General features: G+C 33.9%; 1 protein-coding gene across 1 annotated transcript; it reads right to left on the reverse strand.

Annotated features, from left to right (window-relative positions):
- Nucleotides 1-1,061: 1,061 nt before the first annotated feature.
- On the reverse strand, nucleotides 1,062-9,073 carry LOC126723339 (ABC transporter G family member 3). The gene is made up of 12 exons (XM_050426696.1): nucleotides 8,913-9,073; nucleotides 7,464-8,128; nucleotides 7,275-7,354; nucleotides 6,523-6,809; nucleotides 5,787-5,958; nucleotides 5,542-5,655; nucleotides 5,278-5,403; nucleotides 4,166-4,357; nucleotides 3,374-3,460; nucleotides 2,133-2,405; nucleotides 1,534-1,641; nucleotides 1,062-1,365 (listed from the first exon to the last, which is right to left on the reverse strand). Exons 2-12 carry the CDS (start codon nucleotides 7,939-7,941, stop codon nucleotides 1,108-1,110), a joined length of 2,175 nt encoding a protein of 724 aa, XP_050282653.1. The 5' UTR covers nucleotides 7,942-8,128; nucleotides 8,913-9,073; the 3' UTR covers nucleotides 1,062-1,107.
- Between the last annotated feature and the right edge of the window lie 10,990 nt (nucleotides 9,074-20,063).

Consider the following 20,063-nt stretch of genomic DNA (forward strand, 5'->3'; position numbering starts at 1 on the left):
ATTGCAGGATTGAGATCCTAAAATATCTTACAACCTCATCTTGAAGACATGCTACTTTGTTATGTACTTGAGGCATTCCAAGTATTAATTTTAACAACTTTGTTCAATAAAATTACGCTTTACACCTTTAACAATGCCATCAATTCTTTTAAAAGTAATGTTATAGACATAAACTTTTTTACAACATTTTTACAAACTATTAAGGTAACAAATTTTTATTGATTCGTACACTTGCATCACTTTGTACTTACCAATAACCACTCACCACATTTGCAATTTGTAAAAATTTTGTAATTTTAGCATTTTACCCAATTTAAAGGCCATAAAAAATTAATAGATTAAATCTAAAACAAAATATACAAACCCAAAAAAATTAGCCCAACAATAAAAATTACCAATAATAAAGCTAAAAATAAAAAATAAAACCTAATCAGCCTATTTTACCCAAAACAAACAATCTGACCCTTTAAAAAATTTTAAACAAAAATCAATAATGGTTAAGCAATAAAGTCAAAGGCCGGAGTGGCCGCACACAAAGCAGCAGAGCCGCCCCTCCAACTCCAGGTCTTGACCCCGTACCTACATGCAAGTTCTTCCTTAATCTTTCAATTACCTATCCAAAACCTGAATTTGCTTTTTCTTCCCTTTCCCAAAACTGGCTTTGTTTGCATTTCTTGGAGCCCTATCATTCCAGAACATTTTTCACAGTTGGTCATTTCCTTTTAGTAGGAGCATTTCTAACCATTTCCAGTTGATCAATTTCACTGGCCCAAATGTGCTGATCAAGTGAGTCACACTATACATATAATTATATATAGTATGTATTTTAGGATGAGTCATTCAACTTCAAACGCCTGAATAATCCCCAAACACCTATATTTAATAATAGGTACTTAATTCAGGTATGGAACCAATCCCAGCTTGACAATCTCAAAGACTGAGCTTTCATAATCGAACACATTAAACAAAAAGAATTTCTTAAATTATGCACTTCTATAATTTGTCAAAGGTTTTCAAAAATAAATTGCACAAGCTAAGCAAGAAGCCAAGAACAAAAAGAATTATACAATGTGAACAGAGGAACAAGGCTCACAGTACTGCTTTCATTCATCTTGAATTTTTCTTATCCCGATTACATTGAAAAATTTTGAGTACAGATTTATTTTTACCTACGTGAAAATATAGTAAAACAAACACAACAATGCGATACCCAACCACCATAAGAAACAGGACCAGCAAATTCTTCCACTTAGAATTAACGTCAGGAGATATGTCATATGCACTACGGAGGGCCTGATACCCGGATATGGTCCTTACCTGCCCAACCGGAAAGGAAGTCCAAAGATACTCATTCTCCAGGATGCCCTATAAATCACAAGATCATTCAGCTAGGAACATTTTAGACAAATTTAACTGTATATGAAAATATTTTAAAGATTACTTCTTGCCTTCTGGATATTCAGAATAAAAAAAACCACCAATTGGTTTTGACATGTGGAGCAGGAAATAGAATGACCATATAAATCTACTTGCCTGGATAGAGTATGTGTGGAAAGCAATGTAGGATAGTGGGTATGTCCACAATGGTCCTGGCAAAGCATTTCGAATTCTGAAATAGCCTGCGGCAAGCATCATTACCACCTGAAATGCCACACATCTTGACCATTAGACTAGGAACAGCTAGGCAATTTAACTCTGACCATATCCAGACATGACCAATCATAATCATTGAAGTTTCAATTGCACCAAAGAGGATGATTAGTCTATACATTTTTTATGTAAAATGATTCTTTAGACGTATACAACCCAGAGTCACCTAACACCAAATGTTAAATGAACTATAATTACAGCAGTGCAAAATTTCAGATGCAGTTCAACTTGACTGACTCAAAACTAATACTATAATTGTCTTCATTAAAGAAACCCTTCTTCCAGGCAAAGAAGAACTCATTAACAATAAACTTTTATTATATTACTAAGTGGTGTAACATTAAAAATAATTTACAATGGGTAAATAACATAAATAACACAAGAATGGCTGTACTTTTCTTTCCATAAACTAAACATTCACGAATGGTAATCTCCCATAAATTAAATGAAACGTTCTTTTGAAATTTGAAAGGGGAACTCACATGTATGGATACCAATGTCAAGACGCTCCAGAAAACATTTTGCCATAAAGAAACAACAACTAGCATTAGTCCTTCATTTACTAGAAGGCACACGAAGAAATTCAGCACAAAGTACATCAACAAGCTGAATTCATCCCGCAATCCTACGAGGAAATAGAAGACAAGGCTCGATGAAATGGATATGAGGAACAGGAACGGGATGCTGGAGAGAAGTTGCCCAAATAAAAAGACTAATGGTCCCGAATGCTGGTTTAATTCTTCACTGGCATATATCTGCAAAATGACAAGAAGTTTGATCTAAGTCAATTATGAGAGGGGGGGGGGGGGGTGGTTTAAGACGAACCCATGGGAATTTATGATATGACTTGTCAAAAATTAATTTGAGGTCTCAACCTTGCAGCCATTTACTTTTGTCATTTGCTGTCAAAAATTATTAAACAAATTACTCCCAGGTTTCTAATTAAGATTTACACAACAAAAGCAAACAACTCTGATGGCATCACAACCTATCAATACTATGATTGTTTATTATGGTCATCCTCATTCAACTAGACAAACAATTATAGCATAATCCTAATATTTATTCATTTTGTTACAATTTCTTCTAATTATATCACACTTCATTCACACAGCAAAGTAAGTAAAGTATGCCGGACATGACTTCACTTGCAGATGGGCATGAAACACAAGTCCAACAACACCCACTAATTGAATAGCACATAACAGGGTTAGATGGAGGAATAGGGGATGACTATTTGGTTACATACATATTATACATCAGAAATCAAGAGGACATTCTGAAACAAACGTAAAATGTATTCACAAACATGCATGTAGGTATTGAGGCGGCTGTTCCTAATAACCTATATCCATTTTGAACCCCATAAGCAAATCTGTGGCCCTGCCCTCTCTTCCTGGGCAACACCAGTAACTCAAAAGGCACTGGCATATTAATATCAATCTCATAGTCATAGTCAAGTTCTAAGTTGATGAAAACTCTCTGAATATCCCCAAATCGTTAAAAGAGAAATTCAACAATCTCCCTTATGAAGTTATCTCAGATGACCAGAATGTCAAAGACAGACCAATAAAAACATACAAAACCAGCAATTAGATATATACTTTAGCTACATAGGAGTTGCACATCATTCTATGCATATCAACCACATCTTGTCAAATTCTCAAGCTCCTTGAAGTTAACATTGGAAGGGGAAAAAAAGGTATCTGGCAAGAAATGTTACCTTGATTTCTTTCAGCAGTGCAGGTACTCCAGCAATGCTTAGAAGTGAGGCAAATGATATAAATACAAATACTGCTGCAACCCTCGTCTGCAACATTAAAGGTGAAGCAAAACAAATCAACAAGTGCATCACAATATATACTTGGATGCATACAGATAAACCAATGTGTCCTCTGACAGCAGGGCAAGGCTTTTGTGAAGTTTCAGATGAAAATTTTAACACTTAAAGAGAAATAACTGATCTACAAAGTTCATGGCAAGATTCTGCAATAACTTTATTCTGACCCCTAATATGATGCAGCAATATAGATTTGGGTTATAAGCAGAGTGGGATTAGAAGTTGGAAACTCCATGTACAGTAGTTCAAGTAGCATCGGATTCCTAATAGGCCTTGTGTGTCACACAGATCATGAGAATGGTGGCTGCTGGATAGCAAGCATAAGATTTTCTTGTAATACCCATGGCACAAACCAGATGGGTCAGAGATAGTCTACAAAGTGGCTTGTACCACATAAAACTGACATTTTTTACTGCACATTACTAGCACAATGATGACCAGACAAATTGCATAATGAATATTAAGGGCCATTATAAATCATTACTATTAAAATTTGGTTCTTATTAAATGTTATAATATGAATGAGTCAAACTATAAGGAAAAGCATTCCTAGAACCAGTAGATGTTCAACTAAGGCAATCATCAATATTTGTAGATACTTGCACATAAGCATATATTGTATTTCATAAATATTGCTCCCAAATAATAAATTAAGCATGAATTTAAGAAACTCACCACAACTGAAGATAAGGAATGCCCCAGGCCAGAAAATACTGTGCCAACACAGAGCGTAAGAAGCATACAAAGAATAAGACGAAGCCAGTAGTATTTCCATTCCCTTGACATGATTAACAATGATCTCCAAGTCAAAACAGCAATTCGTGTACCACTGCCAGCCTTTCCTTTGCTTTTGAGAAATGGACCTTCCTGTAAATGTAATACCATCTGGCAAGTTAACTGAGGCTACAATATGCAACCACTCAACACCTTGTGATGTTGATGAGCAGATGGAAAAAAAAGGGTAGAAAAGAGAAGTTAAGTGTAGGTAATCAATATTTTTGACCTCATAATCATTACTAAGTTCACTCAAATCACATTCCTTCACATGAATTAATTTTAATCTTTCTAATCTTGACACTCCCACTTAACATGATTCAAGTATCTATTTTCATTTTCCTTGTCAGGGGATGCCCCTTCTTCTACAACATTCATACCTATAAATCAGCAATTGCCTCGATATAATTATATAAGTTAATTCAATCTAATTAATCATTTTAGCTTGTCTATATCAATTAAACCTTTCCTCAATCTAACTTCTTTGACAGGCTCCGTAATAAGCTTTTTTAGAAGTAACTGTAGCATAAAGTTCTTGATGGGATGACATATTGATATAGGCAAGCTTGCCTTATTAATATTATTTTTTTAATTTGACAGTTGGGGGAGGGGGGTTTTGAACCTAGGTGTCTTCATTGGAAACACCAAAAAGTGTTAGTTAAGATACAAGGTTCTTGGCATAATTCAAAAAAGCTTGACATGTAAAGGAAGTGGCCCTTTGAAGAACATGGCACACCCGATTCATGGCACATCTGCCAGCCATCATCACAGATAAAGCATTACAGCCATTAATAAAGGCATTTTCTTGCTGAATTTCAGTAGCAGAATTCTAAGCACGACACATCACAGTAATCAAGGCTCAAGGAGAAAACTAAGTACACGAACGGGCCAGAACATTACTTGTAACGTGTAACTTACAATGACGGACATGGCCAAAACTGCACGAGGGGGAGGGGGAGGGGGACAAAGAATTTATGAATAGTGTAATGGATGGTAAGATATAATAATCATACCTTATCTGTGAGTCTCACTATCATATTTTCAACCGCTACAGCATCTGCTGATGTTTTATAAGTTGCTTCAAGAGTGCGTATCGCAACAGCAGTATCCATATTCACTGCTGAAAAATCGTGGTCATCCTGTTATATGGTTTAAGTCCATGCAAAGAACATGTTAATCAAGCAATAAAGGAAAAGTAGCAGACTATAATTTATGGCATCTCTAGAGAGCCAATTAGGCAAAGAGAATCGTTAGACCAGCAATTTGTTAGTAATTACCTGCCAATTTTTGCACATTGCAATGATCCTGTCAAAATCTGTGTTTATTGCACGCAAAAAGTGATCTGAAGGACTTTGCATAATTGGGCAAGGAAATCCAGCATTTGAGAAGTGCTTCATCAGAAAAAGGAATGTTAGTTAATAGTAACCTAACATTGCAATTTCATAGAACAATGAACATACAGTTGAAGCAACACCAAAAAATAAAATAGAAGCAAGAAATCATGCTGCACAGTATGATTTACCTGCAAGCAGGCCAACGTTTCTCCAAAAAACAGGGTATTCCCATTTGAAAGCAGGCAAATCCGGTCAAAGAGGCCAAATACTTCTGTGCTGCTTTGGTAAATGGTGAAAATAAGAGTGCACCCTGTGCTTGCAAGTTTCTTCAATGTAACCATCATCAAAAGTGCAGAGACACTGAACAAAATAAGATCATATACTTTAACTAAAAGATGACAGTAAAGAAAAAGCTTCCAAAAGAAAGACATCAATCATTATGAGCAAGAAGGAAAAGTGACAGTCTGTCAAACAATAAATGAATTTCACATAGGACGCCCAACAAACAAATCACTGATACCAATGAAACCTTTAGAATAGAAACACAGTGACAGTGTGATGCCAAATTTATTATTAAGTCATGAATATAATTCTTTTGCCAAAATTTCATCAATTGAGATTCCCATTACATTAATTCCGATTTCAGACCAATTGCAAGTTGTTTGGAGAGTTAACATGCAATGTAAGGAATACAGCCAGTCCATTCGCGCGCGCACAAGTGAACAGCATGTCTTTGGAATGATTCAGTGGCATCTACTCTAAACACTTACATAAAAAATGTTCTTTCTAGCCCAAGAAACAAAGCTACAGAAATTTCACCATAGATCATACATATGGTAATGCACAAGAGATTATGGAGGTTGCAAGACACAAGTTCCGGTAACCCCCTTTAAAATTTGAATCAGGGAAACCAGAAAAAATTACCTGTCAAGATGATAAAGTGGCTCATCTATAAATAAGATATGTGGCCTCATCACAAGTTCCCTTGCAATGCTAACACGCCTTCTCTCACCACTATGAAGGCCCTTCATATAACAGTGGCCACCTATCAATTTGTTAGCATAATCACCAAGAGACATAGCATGAATAGCATCCTCAACTACACTCTTCTTCTGACAAAAGAAACCAGGAAGTTGAAGCAGTGCTGAATAGTACAGAAACTCCCGGACAGTGAGGGACCCAATCAGACTGGTTTCCCTCTCAACAAATCCCTGCAAAAGAAAAACAAATACCAAGTGAAAACCCCAAAGCAAGAGACAATAGATAACTTTTTTCCCGATTGATGGATTGTGACCTTAATTTACCCAATCACTAATTTCCCAACTAAACATAAATTTATTTCCAAATTGTATATCCAATGAAGCACTTTTTTTTTATAAGAGAATTCTGTCTGCAGCTTGAGGCCCAAAATATAGAGTTTGGAAAGGGTTGTGACTTGTGAGACATAAAAGTCCACATATTGGCTATGGACTGCTTCCACTCAGGTTAGAGTAGGAGTGCAACACAATATGCCAAAGTAAAACCAGGTAATGAATATTTTACAGGATGACGAGAATAAGGATAACTTTAAGGAAAGGGTTGACCGCATGCATAAGGCAAGAGCCTCAAGAAGAAAAGAAAAAAGAATAAACTGAAGAATGAAGATTCAATAGGAAGTGAAATTACTTGGAACTTACATAAGACCCATAAGGCATGTGCGATTTTGCCCCATTAACAAACACTTCACCGTACATTTTGGCTGAATGGTGCAATCTTCCTAGATTAAAGAGAGAACATCATTTAAGTTTCGAACATCCACAGGAACAAGAAAAATACATAATTCAAATGCTCCAATTGAAATGAAAATAGATACTAAGCTTGAATACCTGCAATAGCCCTTAGTAGAGTGGATTTCCCTGATCTAGCAGGACCCATGATTACTGTCATAGTTCCAGGCAATGCATAACCATTCGAACTCTTCACAACTTTGTCAGAGTACTTCCTTTTCCCCTTTATTGTGACAGTCAAGTCTTTCCAAACAACTGAAGCCCCTGCAGTTTTCCTTGCCACAACTGCACCCTCTGGTAGTGGTGGAGATGGCAAGGACCCACTATTTAGCTTCGAGAGAGATGGGGAGGCTGGAGTGATTGCAATGTTAATGGTGTCACGGTCACCTCCTTCCTCCACCCTCGCATCAACATCTGTATCTTCCCATTCTGGTGAATCCTCAAATGAGATGGGTTGTCTCAGTGAACCAGGTTTACGCAGATAGAAAAAGTTACTTGAGGGCACCCTACTTGCTGGACTACTCGCTGAAGATGATGAAGACCTATAGTTATCAGACTGAGACTGTATTTCTTCCATTATCTTCTCCCAATTTCCAGAACCTCAATTTGTTGAAAAGAGCATTCTACAAGAAGTATTAGGAAACTTCCTTTTGGTACTCACTTACATAAAGGTTATCAAACAGTTGAGATGAGAACAACTGCTTACAACAATCTAAAGTCTAAATTGCAAAACTTTCCAACAACACCCCTCAATGAGTGGAATCCTGCACCAAAATTTAAAGAAAGAAAACTTAAGCACCAACTGAAAATTTCCCTAACTCATATTCTTGCATCAAATAACACAGTCAACATCATCCATGATAAGATTCTCTAACTCCAAATAGGAAAGGTTCTAAATTTATTATTTTGTTGGAAGCCGAATCAAGATAAAACAGAAACAACTCAGCCCATCATCAACTTAAGCCCAAAGTTAAGGGGGATTAGCTCTGTTCGAGAGCTTGACTTCAGCCCAACAAGAAATGACACAAAGTATGATGAATAAAAAACAAAATGCATAAAACCCAGAAACTCAAATGCACTAATAACCCATTTAATCCCAGTAAAACCATAACAGAGAACAAATAAGAAATCCATTTACCACTATGTTTTGCACTCCCATAACTCATTTCCTCAACTTGATACTCATTTAACTAAACAATATTCCATTCAAATGCCTATAAATTAAAAAGTGTATCACAAAACTTACAATAAGGGGGGAAAAATCAAAACTTTAAAGCTTATCCTCCTCATTCTTTGAGACCCAATAAGACAAAAACCTCTACTCCTTGTTAGAACATAAAGTTACACCCTTCTAAGGTTTAGCTGAGCTGTACATACCATGTTCAGCAAACAAAGAAACATATATACTAATACAATGTAAGACTAAAAAATATTTACTTTCTTTTCTCAGCAACCAAAACGAGGACAAAGGCTATCATCCAAATCAAAGAGAGTTCATGAACTGAATGCAATAATGGAAAGCTTGAAGAAACGGACATGAAGACAAACCTGGATCTGAGTGAGAAAAAGAAGCAGAGAAGCCACAGACAAAGGAGTGAATGTGAAAGCAGTGTGTGAACGAGGGAGAGCTCAAGAGTGTAAATAACACTACTCTATAAATAATAATACAGGTGGAAATGGATTATTTGACCCGATTTTCCGGGTTTTTGTATGCTTTGCATTCCTTGGCAGTTTCGGAACATTATCTCTTGCCCCCTTTTTTTTTTCCATGTTGTCTTTTTCCTTTTTTATGTTTCTGATTCTCTCTGTTTCATAAAAATAAAAATAGACCTATGAAGACTACATTTTTCATAACACTACATTTAATGGTGGACCCAGAATTATAGAAGTAATATTACTTTTTTTTTTTAAATTGATAGTTAATTAAAAATGACGAATTTTAATTATGAATTTCTTTGTTAAAAATACTATAAAAAAAACGTTCAATTATAAAAAATAAAAATAAAAAAGTGAAAATGTTGTTCATAGTATTATTAAAAAAAAATTATTTGCTATGTAATGATTTCTGGTGGAAAAGCATCACTTCCCAAGATGCAAAATTGGGATCATAGTGCTACTCTTCATGCTTTAGATGATTACATGCATAGTGTTTGTTCCTTTTTATTTAAGATTTTCTTTCTCTTTCGCTCTGTCTCTGCCTTTTCTTTTTTGTTCTTTTTAGTTTTAATGATATACAACAGGGATCCAATTATACATTCAAATCAAACTTTCACTTTTTTACGCGGAAATGGTATAATAATTATAGAAAAGTTGTCCCATTTAGCTTACATGAGACTAGGGGATTTGTCTAGAATCTTAATTCTTACACAATATTATTACTTTACATGGGCTATGGTACATTCAAACCAAACTTTCTTCCTAAAAAAAAAAAAATTAACTTTCACTTTCGCCCTTTTATATATAGTTATTGAATTCTTTATATAAATTTGTGTGGGCAAATTAATTCACATTTCTATTCAAAATCCAAAGGAATGTTACTCTTATTTGTGAAATATAATAAGAATAAAAATATTCCTACTAGCTTAGCTTTTATGATGATAACATTGATAAGCCCTGAAGCCTGAACTTTCAGGTACCAGCCACGAGGCCCACAAGGACACAACCCATTGGTAGGAGAAATGTTTTTGGGGGCATTTTTTCAATTCTAGTATCTCAATGCAAAATTTATATTGGGTACCACCTGGCATTTTCTTCTGTGAAAGTCTACCATGAGATGTGATCGCTCTTTGTTGTTTCTTTATTCCTGTTTTTGTTTGAAGAATAGTGCAAGAGACCATAACTTTCACACCAAAAAAAAAAAAAAAAAAAACTTTCACACACAAAAAATCATATCTGCCGACTTAATAGATTATCATTAATTTTCATATGAACTCAGGTAGTACTATTTTATTATCTATTATTAACTTAAAATTTCAAGTAATTGTGAAATTTATTATGAATTCTATTGTGGTTTTATAGTTATTCTTTCGTAGTTTTTTTTTTTTTTTGAAAAATAATAACAATATGCTACTAATTTCGCAACTCGAACCTTTTTTCCCCTTAGATCCTTAGGCCTTTAGCACTTTGTGCATAGAAATATATCAATTCAGCTACAAGACCTTTAGCGTTTCGTAGCTTCTAGTTAGCTTAATTTGATTAAAAAAATGATTGTTAAATAAAAATTTAGAGTTTAAAATTTATCTACACCAAAATTCAATTTAATATTAGCAATAAAAAACCATAGTTTGAATTCCTTTAGATCTAATATATATATATATATATATTTTGTTCTTGTTGCTTCTTTTATTTTTATTTATTTTAATGATAAGGGAATCTTAACTTACTTTTGGTGGGCTACCATTCTTTTGTCACATTAATTTTATCTTTGACCAAATTGGCAAATCAACGTTCTGGGCATGGGTGAAAGAAACTGCAAAAAACTGCAAATCCATTAATGTGACCCTAGTGGTATTGACTTGGTGAATGCAAATTCTATTAAACTTGATTTAAGACTTATTAGTCCCTCTTGTCCTCTTTTGGTATTGAGTTGCAATGGCAGAGCCAACAAGTTTTCTCAAAAATCAAGTTAAAGGTTCATTTAGATACCGCTTATTTTGTTAAAAATTGAAAATAAAAAAATAATAATAAAAAAATTACTGTTCACTCATATGCCTTGGTGCACTATTCATGGGACATGAACAATGCACCAGGCTCTAGTAAAAAAAAAAAGAACTGAAAACGCAAAAAACGCCAAACGCAGGGAGTATCCAAACGCACACTAAATATAACAAAACTTTTAAACATAAGTATATATTTTAACTTGATTTAACGTATCTTATTATTTAATATATATTGAATTTATATCTAAATAAACTTTTTTATGACCCGAAAGTCAAAACAAATAATTTATTTTGTAAATTATTTTTAGCTTTAGTACTAAACTCATTTAGAAATGACTTTGTACTAAATTTCGTAACAATTTCTCTTTTAATATATACTCCACAATTAAACACTCACTAAACTATACTTCAAATATAACTCATATATTTTAATGTACTTTTTAGATCATGCTAAATTATAACTTACTCCCTCCAAATTTGAGGCTATTATTAATTCGATTCATGATCATCTGACTAATTAATTAAGGCTGCATTTGTTTCAGTGTAAAATATTTTCTGGGTGTAAAATATTTTCAAGTGTTTGATTGCATTTCAAAAAATGCTTTAAAAAATATTTTGTGGTGTTTGGTTGTATTCTTGAAATTACTATAGAAAACACATTTTTTACTTGTTGCTCACATTTTCTCAACTTCCAAACAAATATATAATACAATTTCTCAATAGATAAACACAAAAGAAACAAAACCCAACAAAAAAAAATTCATCAAATCCGGCGGTCAAGGGAAAGAGAGATAGATCGGTGGTCGAGAATGATGGCAGTCAAGAACGAGATCGGTTTTGGATGGATCGGTCTTGGGTGGTGACGATCTAGGCGGCGCTGGTGTGCGACAATCTCGCCGGTGCTGGGGTGCGACTCGCCGGTGCTTGGATGTGCGATCGGAGCTCTTGCTATTTCTCTCTCTCTTTTATTTTCCCGGGGTGGAAATCAATTGAAGGTAAAATACAAGTGTAAAATATTTTACAGGGTTTTGGGGCATGATTTACAGTCAACGGAAATCATTTTCCATTTGACTGAATTTTCCGAGACAACCCAAACACGCCCAGTGGTGTAAAATATTTTCCGGAAACTTTTTACTGCCAAAACAAACACAACCTAAAATTCTAAAGTTTTAGGATTGCATCCAATTTTATTCGTATTAAATTTCACATGTATGTGTGCAACAAATGATGCCATTTTGGGAGAAATTTAACAAATTATTTAAATTAAAATTTAGAAAAAATATTAGAGTTTGGAAAACAAAAGAATAGATAAATAAATTATAAATATAAGGGAATGGATTTGCTAGAAAAAATAAAATCATTCTTAATTTAAAAAGGACCAATTTGTAGTTTAGTGACCGCCTTAAAATATGATTAATCATAAAATTTAATCTAACAAATATATAGTAGATGACATCTTAAGCTTCCATTTCAGCATGTGTTTTGTTTTGAGAGAAAGTTCATTATAGTTCATACGTAAATACAAGCATATTCATAAAATAAATTGCAAGTGGATGTTTCATGAACTTAAAATGGTAATTGTTGTTGCTTTCATCACACATAAAAATAAAAATAATAATAATAATATATTTATATTTATGGTATTTGCTTTTAGTCTACGAAAACATAATGCATGTGCAGTTGCTAGAATAGAAAAAATAGTAGATTTATAACATCCAAGTTTACGGATAACACAAACTTCATTATTGCTACCAATAAAAATGTTCAATGAATTGCCTTTTTCTGGAAAACAATGTTAGCTTACTCATAGCTACTACATAATAATAGTATATATTCATTACGCATGCCAACCATAATAGCTTGCAAAATTATTGTTCTTAGAAACTTCTATTAATAAAATCATAAAAAAAAAAAAAGAGAAACTTCTATTAATATTGTTTCAAAGTCAAAATTGAAGAATTGTTTCCAAAAAAAAACTTCTTTTAATTCTTTTAGAAGAAAATTGTGACTGAAAATTAATACAATATATTTTTTTATTAGCAGTTGATAATTAGTTCATAATTGCGATAAAAACAAATTAAACGGTTCTGCCCCAACCCTGGCTGCACTAATAAAAAAGAAGAAGAAGAAGCAAAGAAGTAAGAAATAAGTTGAAAAGGCGGGTGTTTGGTACATGAACTTAAAAACTGAAAACATGTATTTAAAAACATGTGTAAAAATACATGTACATATAAAAATATGTGAAAATACGTATAATGTTATTTAAAAACTAAAAACATGTGTTTGAATAAATATACCAAACGAGACAATTGGTTAGTTCATTAAAAGTGTCATTGACAAATTTCCATTTAACAATGAGCCAATGAGGATGCATTGAAATATAATGCATGGTCTGGAGAATCCCAACAAGTTGGAAAGTACTTCCATTTACTCCTATAGTTTCTTTCCCATGCCCAAGGTGTCACAATAAAGGGGTAGGTTAAGGAGCGGTTCCCAAAGAGTTGAGTCATTCTTCTCACAACTCGTGAGACCCATCCATAGCTGCGTGGATCCTACAAACTATGAGACAATGATTTTATGAAGCTGCTTTATAAAACAATCTTCCATCATAATGTGTTTTGTTTTTGCTCATTTTTAACTTAAGATATGCTTCTTCTTTTTTTTAATCTCAAATTTTAATCAAAATTAGTGTATTACCTCACCTGTACATATGCGCGAGTACAATTAAAAACAATCGCAATTACACATATATAATAGGTTCAAATTATATTTGGTGTAAAAATTATACATTTTTTAGGCCATAGATTTTTAAAAGAAGTAACAGTTTCTCTCTTGTTGATAATTAAATTTACAAATTACAAGTATCTTAACTTTCAATGGGAGAGAGACAAACAACAAACAACAAAATCTACGCCTAGAAGCTTGACAGGTCATTCCCATCTTTTTTTTCATTCTCATCCTTTTTTTATGGCAATGACAGATTCAGAGTACTGGACCAAGTTTGAAAATTTTAAACCATCATGTTTCACTGCCCATCCTTTAATAATGATCTCATAAGTCATCACACTTTAAATGCATTGTCCATGTTACTTTCAAATGAAACAAACCTTTCATCTACAATAGGGACGGACCCAAGATTTCAAGCCAGGGGGGCCGAAGATTAGAAAAAAAAATTTTCAAATATGCATCCATATAGTATTAATAAACTATCAATCAAAACAAATACTCAAAAATCATTGTTTCTTAATATATTAAGATATAATCATCTGTCAACAAAAACAAAAGACATGAAAAACTATTGTTTCTTAATACAATCCTCAATGAAAAGGGAACTCGACCCTCTTTCAAATCTTCAAAATCATCTATAATTGAATCCAAACTAAATGTTGAAACTATATCATTTTCAATGTATAACATCAAAGAGTCCGCCAAAAAATCATTTTCCATTTTGTTTCGAAGGACACTATCGACACTATGATTTTATTATGCACTACCAACAAACACTTTACCATTTTAATTCCTTGAAAGTTGAATCATTTTTCCTATTGTTGTGACTTGTCCCTATTTTATTGCACAAGTACCACACAACAAACAGTCAAACTCTGATATTTTCTCAAGTCCCTAGAGACTCTACACTCTCTTTTCTATATAATATAAGAGAGATAGTCACAAACAAACACAGTCACAATTCACAAAGACAGTCACAAAGCCAAAAAAAAAAAAAAAAAAAACACAAGCACATATTCTGAGATTTTGAAGGATAGATTAAATACTTGAGTCAGTTGAGTGTGAAGTGTGAAGGCTGGAGCAAATCAAAGCCAACAACGACGTCACAACGAGATCGGTGTCACGTGGGTCTGCGAGATGGGTCTCGTGTGGTGGAGCGTCACGGCGTGGGCAGCAGCAACAAGCTCTCACCTCGCATTTTGGCGGCTTCACTCACGGCCTGGGCAGTGACAGAGTCTCCCTCAGTTTCTCGCCTCTCACTCTCTCTGTCTTGCTAGTTGCCTCGTAGCACTTAGGTTTTTTTTTTTTTTTTTTTCCTTTTTTTCTTTTGTTTTTCGTTTTCCGTTTGGAGACTATACTCTTCGGATTGCTGGCGTTGGGTAGGGTAGCCTGTTACATTTTTTAACTTACCCTTTTTCCTTTTTTTTTTTTTTTTTTTTTTTTAAGATGTAGGCTGGCCAGTGAGTTTTGGACTGCTAGGTTTTACAAATTTGGAGGGGCCCAAGTCTTTTTATTTTTATTTTTATTTTTGGGGATAGAGATGGTTGAGGTGAGGAGGGCCTGAGCTAAAATCCAAGGGGGCCCAAGCCCTTTTCTTTCTTTTCTTTTTTGAAAATTTTACATACTAACAATTTTTTTTTGGGACCGGGCCCTTAGGCCTAACCTGGGTCCGTCCTTGATCCACAACATGGTTTTGTCGTGCGATCAATTAGGAGACTTAGATGATTCAAAGTGACTATGACCATGTATCATAGACCATCATTTTGAAAACATGAGATTAGGGTGTTTGCGGTGCAGTGCAGTGCGATGCGGTGCGGTTTAAAGTTTAGTCAAAATCATAACTGCACCGCACATCATTTTTGTAGTCACATGTGCGATGTGGTGTATAAGATATGAATTGAATTCAGTATATTTTTCAAATTTTGGGCTCTTTCTGCCCAATCCAAAACTAATTTTTCCCTTTTGTTTTGGGCCAAGATTAAATTATTGAGCTAGTTTTTCTTTATTTTAGGTTGGCTTTCCTAATCAACACTTGCTAAGGTTATTAAACTTGTGCGTACCTGCAGTATGGTTATTGGGCTCAACCTTTACTTGAGCTCACAATCTATTTGTATTGTGAGTTTTGAGTTTCCTACTAAGGGTGTTCCTATGCTCGGAAGCCCAGGGATAGTCCTGTTTTCACAAACTCTTCTTTTTACCTCACATAATCACTATCTTTCTTTCTTAGAAGGATTGCTCTTCTCTCTCCCTATTCTCTCCAGAATTGCCAACCCCCTCCTTCTCATTCTCGTTTCTTATTTATAGCGTGAGGTTAGTGGAAATGCCATGATTATTCCTGATTATAAGTGGAAATATGGGTCCAATTCCATTGTGTCTAAGTGGATGTTTCGTTGAAAGTGGTAGTAGTGGCATTAGAATTGGTTCTCACCTCCAAAAGGATGTTTAGTAGCGATACTCTCCAAGGCCATACCGGGCAACCGAGACATGTATCCTCGAGCAATCACGTTCTCATCCAGGACGCAATTGACCGAGCAAAGCCCGGAATGCTCCCTGAGGAGTCTGGGCCAAGATTGCTTACGGCATGATGCTTGGGCCCATGGCTTAGCGGGCCTGGGGCCTTGTCCCACACAAAGGGCCAGGGTCAGGGTTCGTACCATTGGGCAGGGGTCAAAGGCCCAATAGGCTCGGGGACCCCGTAACGTACAAAACTTTTTTTTTTTTTTTTTGAAAACTAGGGGTTATTAAACTACTATTAATAATATATTTAATATTAAAAAAATAGATATATTAATATATATATATATAGTGTGCAGTGTGGTTTGTGCAGTTTTCTTATTATAAAACGGCAAATTACATTGCATCATGTGATGCGATGCACTATTACTTGCGGTATGGTAATGCCATTTTGTAGGTAATTTTGGTGCGGTTTTTGTGATTTGGTGAACACCCTTATATGAGAGCCATTCAATGGTTGCCAACTCTCAATCTAACTATTCATAAACAACATGCTCACAGACTCACCGCCTCTCATATTAGACCATGTGAAGTAGGGTCCTTAAAAACCAATATTAATGAACTTGTGTGAGTTTGGCTCTAGGCCTAACAAAGATAATATCAATGAGTGCTAAGAATCAGTTGAGGATCAATTAGAAGAAGCATGAATAGAAATGTTGTTCAAATTTATATACACACGAGTTTACTATCTCTTCTTTCTTTTATTTTTACTAGGTTTTTTTTTTTTTTTTTTTTTTTTTAATAAATGTTGATTTGTATTAAATTTTTCGTCTTTTGCACTACATTAACTCATCTAACACAAAAATGAATTAATAAACTTAAACGAGACATGTGACGCAAAATTAGATAATAATTGAAATCAAAAATTAAAATTTAATTAAATTTTATCTCAATTTTGGCTATATATATATATATATATATATGCACATGCGCGCGCACACACACACACAAGTTTGATGGTTTATTTTGGCTATATTAACTCATATATATTAAGTGTTTGATGGTTTATTTATATTAGACTTTTTGTATTTTGCACAACATCAATTCAGCTAGCAAATAAATTAAAGAACTTAATTGGGACATGTGGTATAAATTTTAATTATAATTGAAATCCAATTTAGAATCTAATTTGATTTTCTCTCACATTTGACTTTAAATATATATAATATGCATGTCAATTTTCATATAAATCATACGTTATTTATCATTTGATTCATAAACTCATCTTTTATGCACTATTTTAAACTATATAAACTTGAATTTAAGCAATTGATTGATGACATGGTTATTGATATTTGATAATCTTGAAATTTTGTAAGTATAAAGAATGACAAAATTTAGCTACAAAATTGATTGTACCTTAAGGCTCCAACCTTACTTAATAAAATAAACATTACTACATATTTTGAAAATCTAACCGTTGAATTGCATGTTATTTACACTCTTAATACATATGTCAAATTTTGTGTCAATCAGATATTATTTACTATATAATTTATAAGCTTATATTTTATGCAAAATTTTAAACTACAAAATAAAACTTGCAATTTAAATAATTTATTGATGACATAGCTATTGATCTTTAATTTTCTTGAAATCTTGCAAGCATGGATGATATAAAAATAAAATGTAATCTAATGGCGGATTTGTTAAAATTCATTTCCAATAAAAAGATATTGAGTAAGGTTATAACTTAAGGCTGCAACAAATTTTGTAACTAAATTTTGTCCTATAAAAAATGTAAGAAGATAACGTAATTAAGTGATAGATTTGTCAAAAGGATAAAGTTTAGCTATAACCTTATTTAATAAAATAAACATTACTACATGTGGGGCCCGATGATTTGAGGCCCTGGCCCGTTTATTCGTTGGGGCCCAAGGCCTGAGCCGAGGAAGGTTATAGCCCAGACTCGGTAATACGAGTCCAAAAATAGTCTTAGGGCACAGCCGATGACGATTTAGTCCTCGGCATGTCCGAGGTCTCACTGAAAGGAAGGGCAAAAACGGTATAGGAGCAGTTTGGAAAAAATCTAAAAATATCTAGGCCAATAGAAAAGGATACACTGGAAAGTGTAAACGACCAGGGAAAGCTGCCCTTACTGCCATTCAATACTCTGCACCTGACAGAGCCATGCTCTCCAGCTTTTAACAAACACCCCCAACCACTCTGGGTATGGGCTGATGAGACAAGTATCAGTCTTGGAATGTCGATCCTACACGTGGACGAAGGATAAGGAACACAGGCTAGTATAAAAGGAAAAATAAGCAATCCAAAAGGCTGGCTGGGAAAAATGGCAAAAAACCAGAGCCTCCCAGCCCGCCTCCAGAAGAAAGACTCCTAGGGCGAAAATGACTTAACCATGTATGAACACCACGAAAAACCCACCGTCTGGTGACTAAGGCCTAGCCTTTCAAACCCACGCTCTACAAATGATATTGTTTGGGTTTTTTTACGTACGAACCTAACACCGTTACAGGTCGTTATGAATCGTGTCCTTACACTACATATTTTAAAAATCTAACCATTGAATTGCATATTCTTTATGCTCTTAATACGTGTGGAGAGATGAACCACTCTCTTAGAAGGTATTGTTTGCTTTGGGTGAAGACTTTTATGGATTTGCTCAATTTCACATCGGGGAGAGACGCCTCCCACCTGCAGCATATAAGCATGAGCTCACATGTGGGGTGTACCACTCATGTCACATGTGAGCTCATGCTTATATGCTACAGGTGGGAGGTTCGTCCCTCCACAATACACAAGTCAAATTTGTGACAATCATATATTGTTTACTACATGAGCTATAAATTTATATTTTATGTATAATTCTAAACTACAAAAATTTGCAATTTACAATTTATTGATGACATAACTATTGATATTTAATTTTCTAGAAATTTTACAAGCATGAAGAATATAAGAAGAAAATATAATTCAATGGTGAATTTTTCAAAATTCACTCCAATAAAAAGATATTGAGTAAGGTTGTAGTCTTAGGTTACAACTAATTTTGTAGTTAAACTTTATCATTGTCAAAAATTGCATCAAATTAAAAAAAAAATTAAGTTGTGTAATATTACTTAAAATTACACACCAAATGTAACTAGATCTCAACTTTTTTTTAATTAATTATATATTTATATATATATATATATATATGATGATGATGATGATGATGAAGATGATGATTATTATTATTATTATTTTTTAAGTGAAGTCAAAGGAAAGCTTCCAATCCCATATACATAACTTATAGCAAACAAATTCAGATTAAAATTTGACAACCGGTTAGGTGCCATTGTAAATTGCTACCTACTTATCAGTTGATCACTTGATCAACATAAAAAACAATTAACAATCATATAAATCTATCAGCAACATTTTTATTTCTGTTTTTAGAAGAATTTTGTTTTGTTGTAGTTCGGCCTCACAAATGAACAATTTATAATTATTATTATATCCTTAAACAAAGTTTCAATTCTTAAAACCTTATTAGAGTTTCATGATGGAAGTACTTGAGATTCTGTAGTTGAAAAATATCTCAAAAATCTAGATTAGATTTTTCAAAGCAGCTTAAAATTTGTCTTTTTCATTGGTGATAATAATAACAACAAATAAAGAAAGATGATACTTATTTGGTCGGACTTGGGCTCTTTATCATTACTTATAGAGCCCAAAATAGAGCACTCCCATCTCATAGGCCCAAAGTTTCATATTCCTCCCAGTTTCACTTTCCAAATCAGAATAGGATTTGTATTCCCAGTTATACTCGCAACCAAACACCACCAAAACTTTCTTG

Source organism: Quercus robur, chromosome 1 (assembly GCF_932294415.1).
Source record: "Quercus robur chromosome 1, dhQueRobu3.1, whole genome shotgun sequence".
In the NCBI taxonomy this organism is placed as follows: Eukaryota; Viridiplantae; Streptophyta; class Magnoliopsida; order Fagales; family Fagaceae; genus Quercus; species Quercus robur.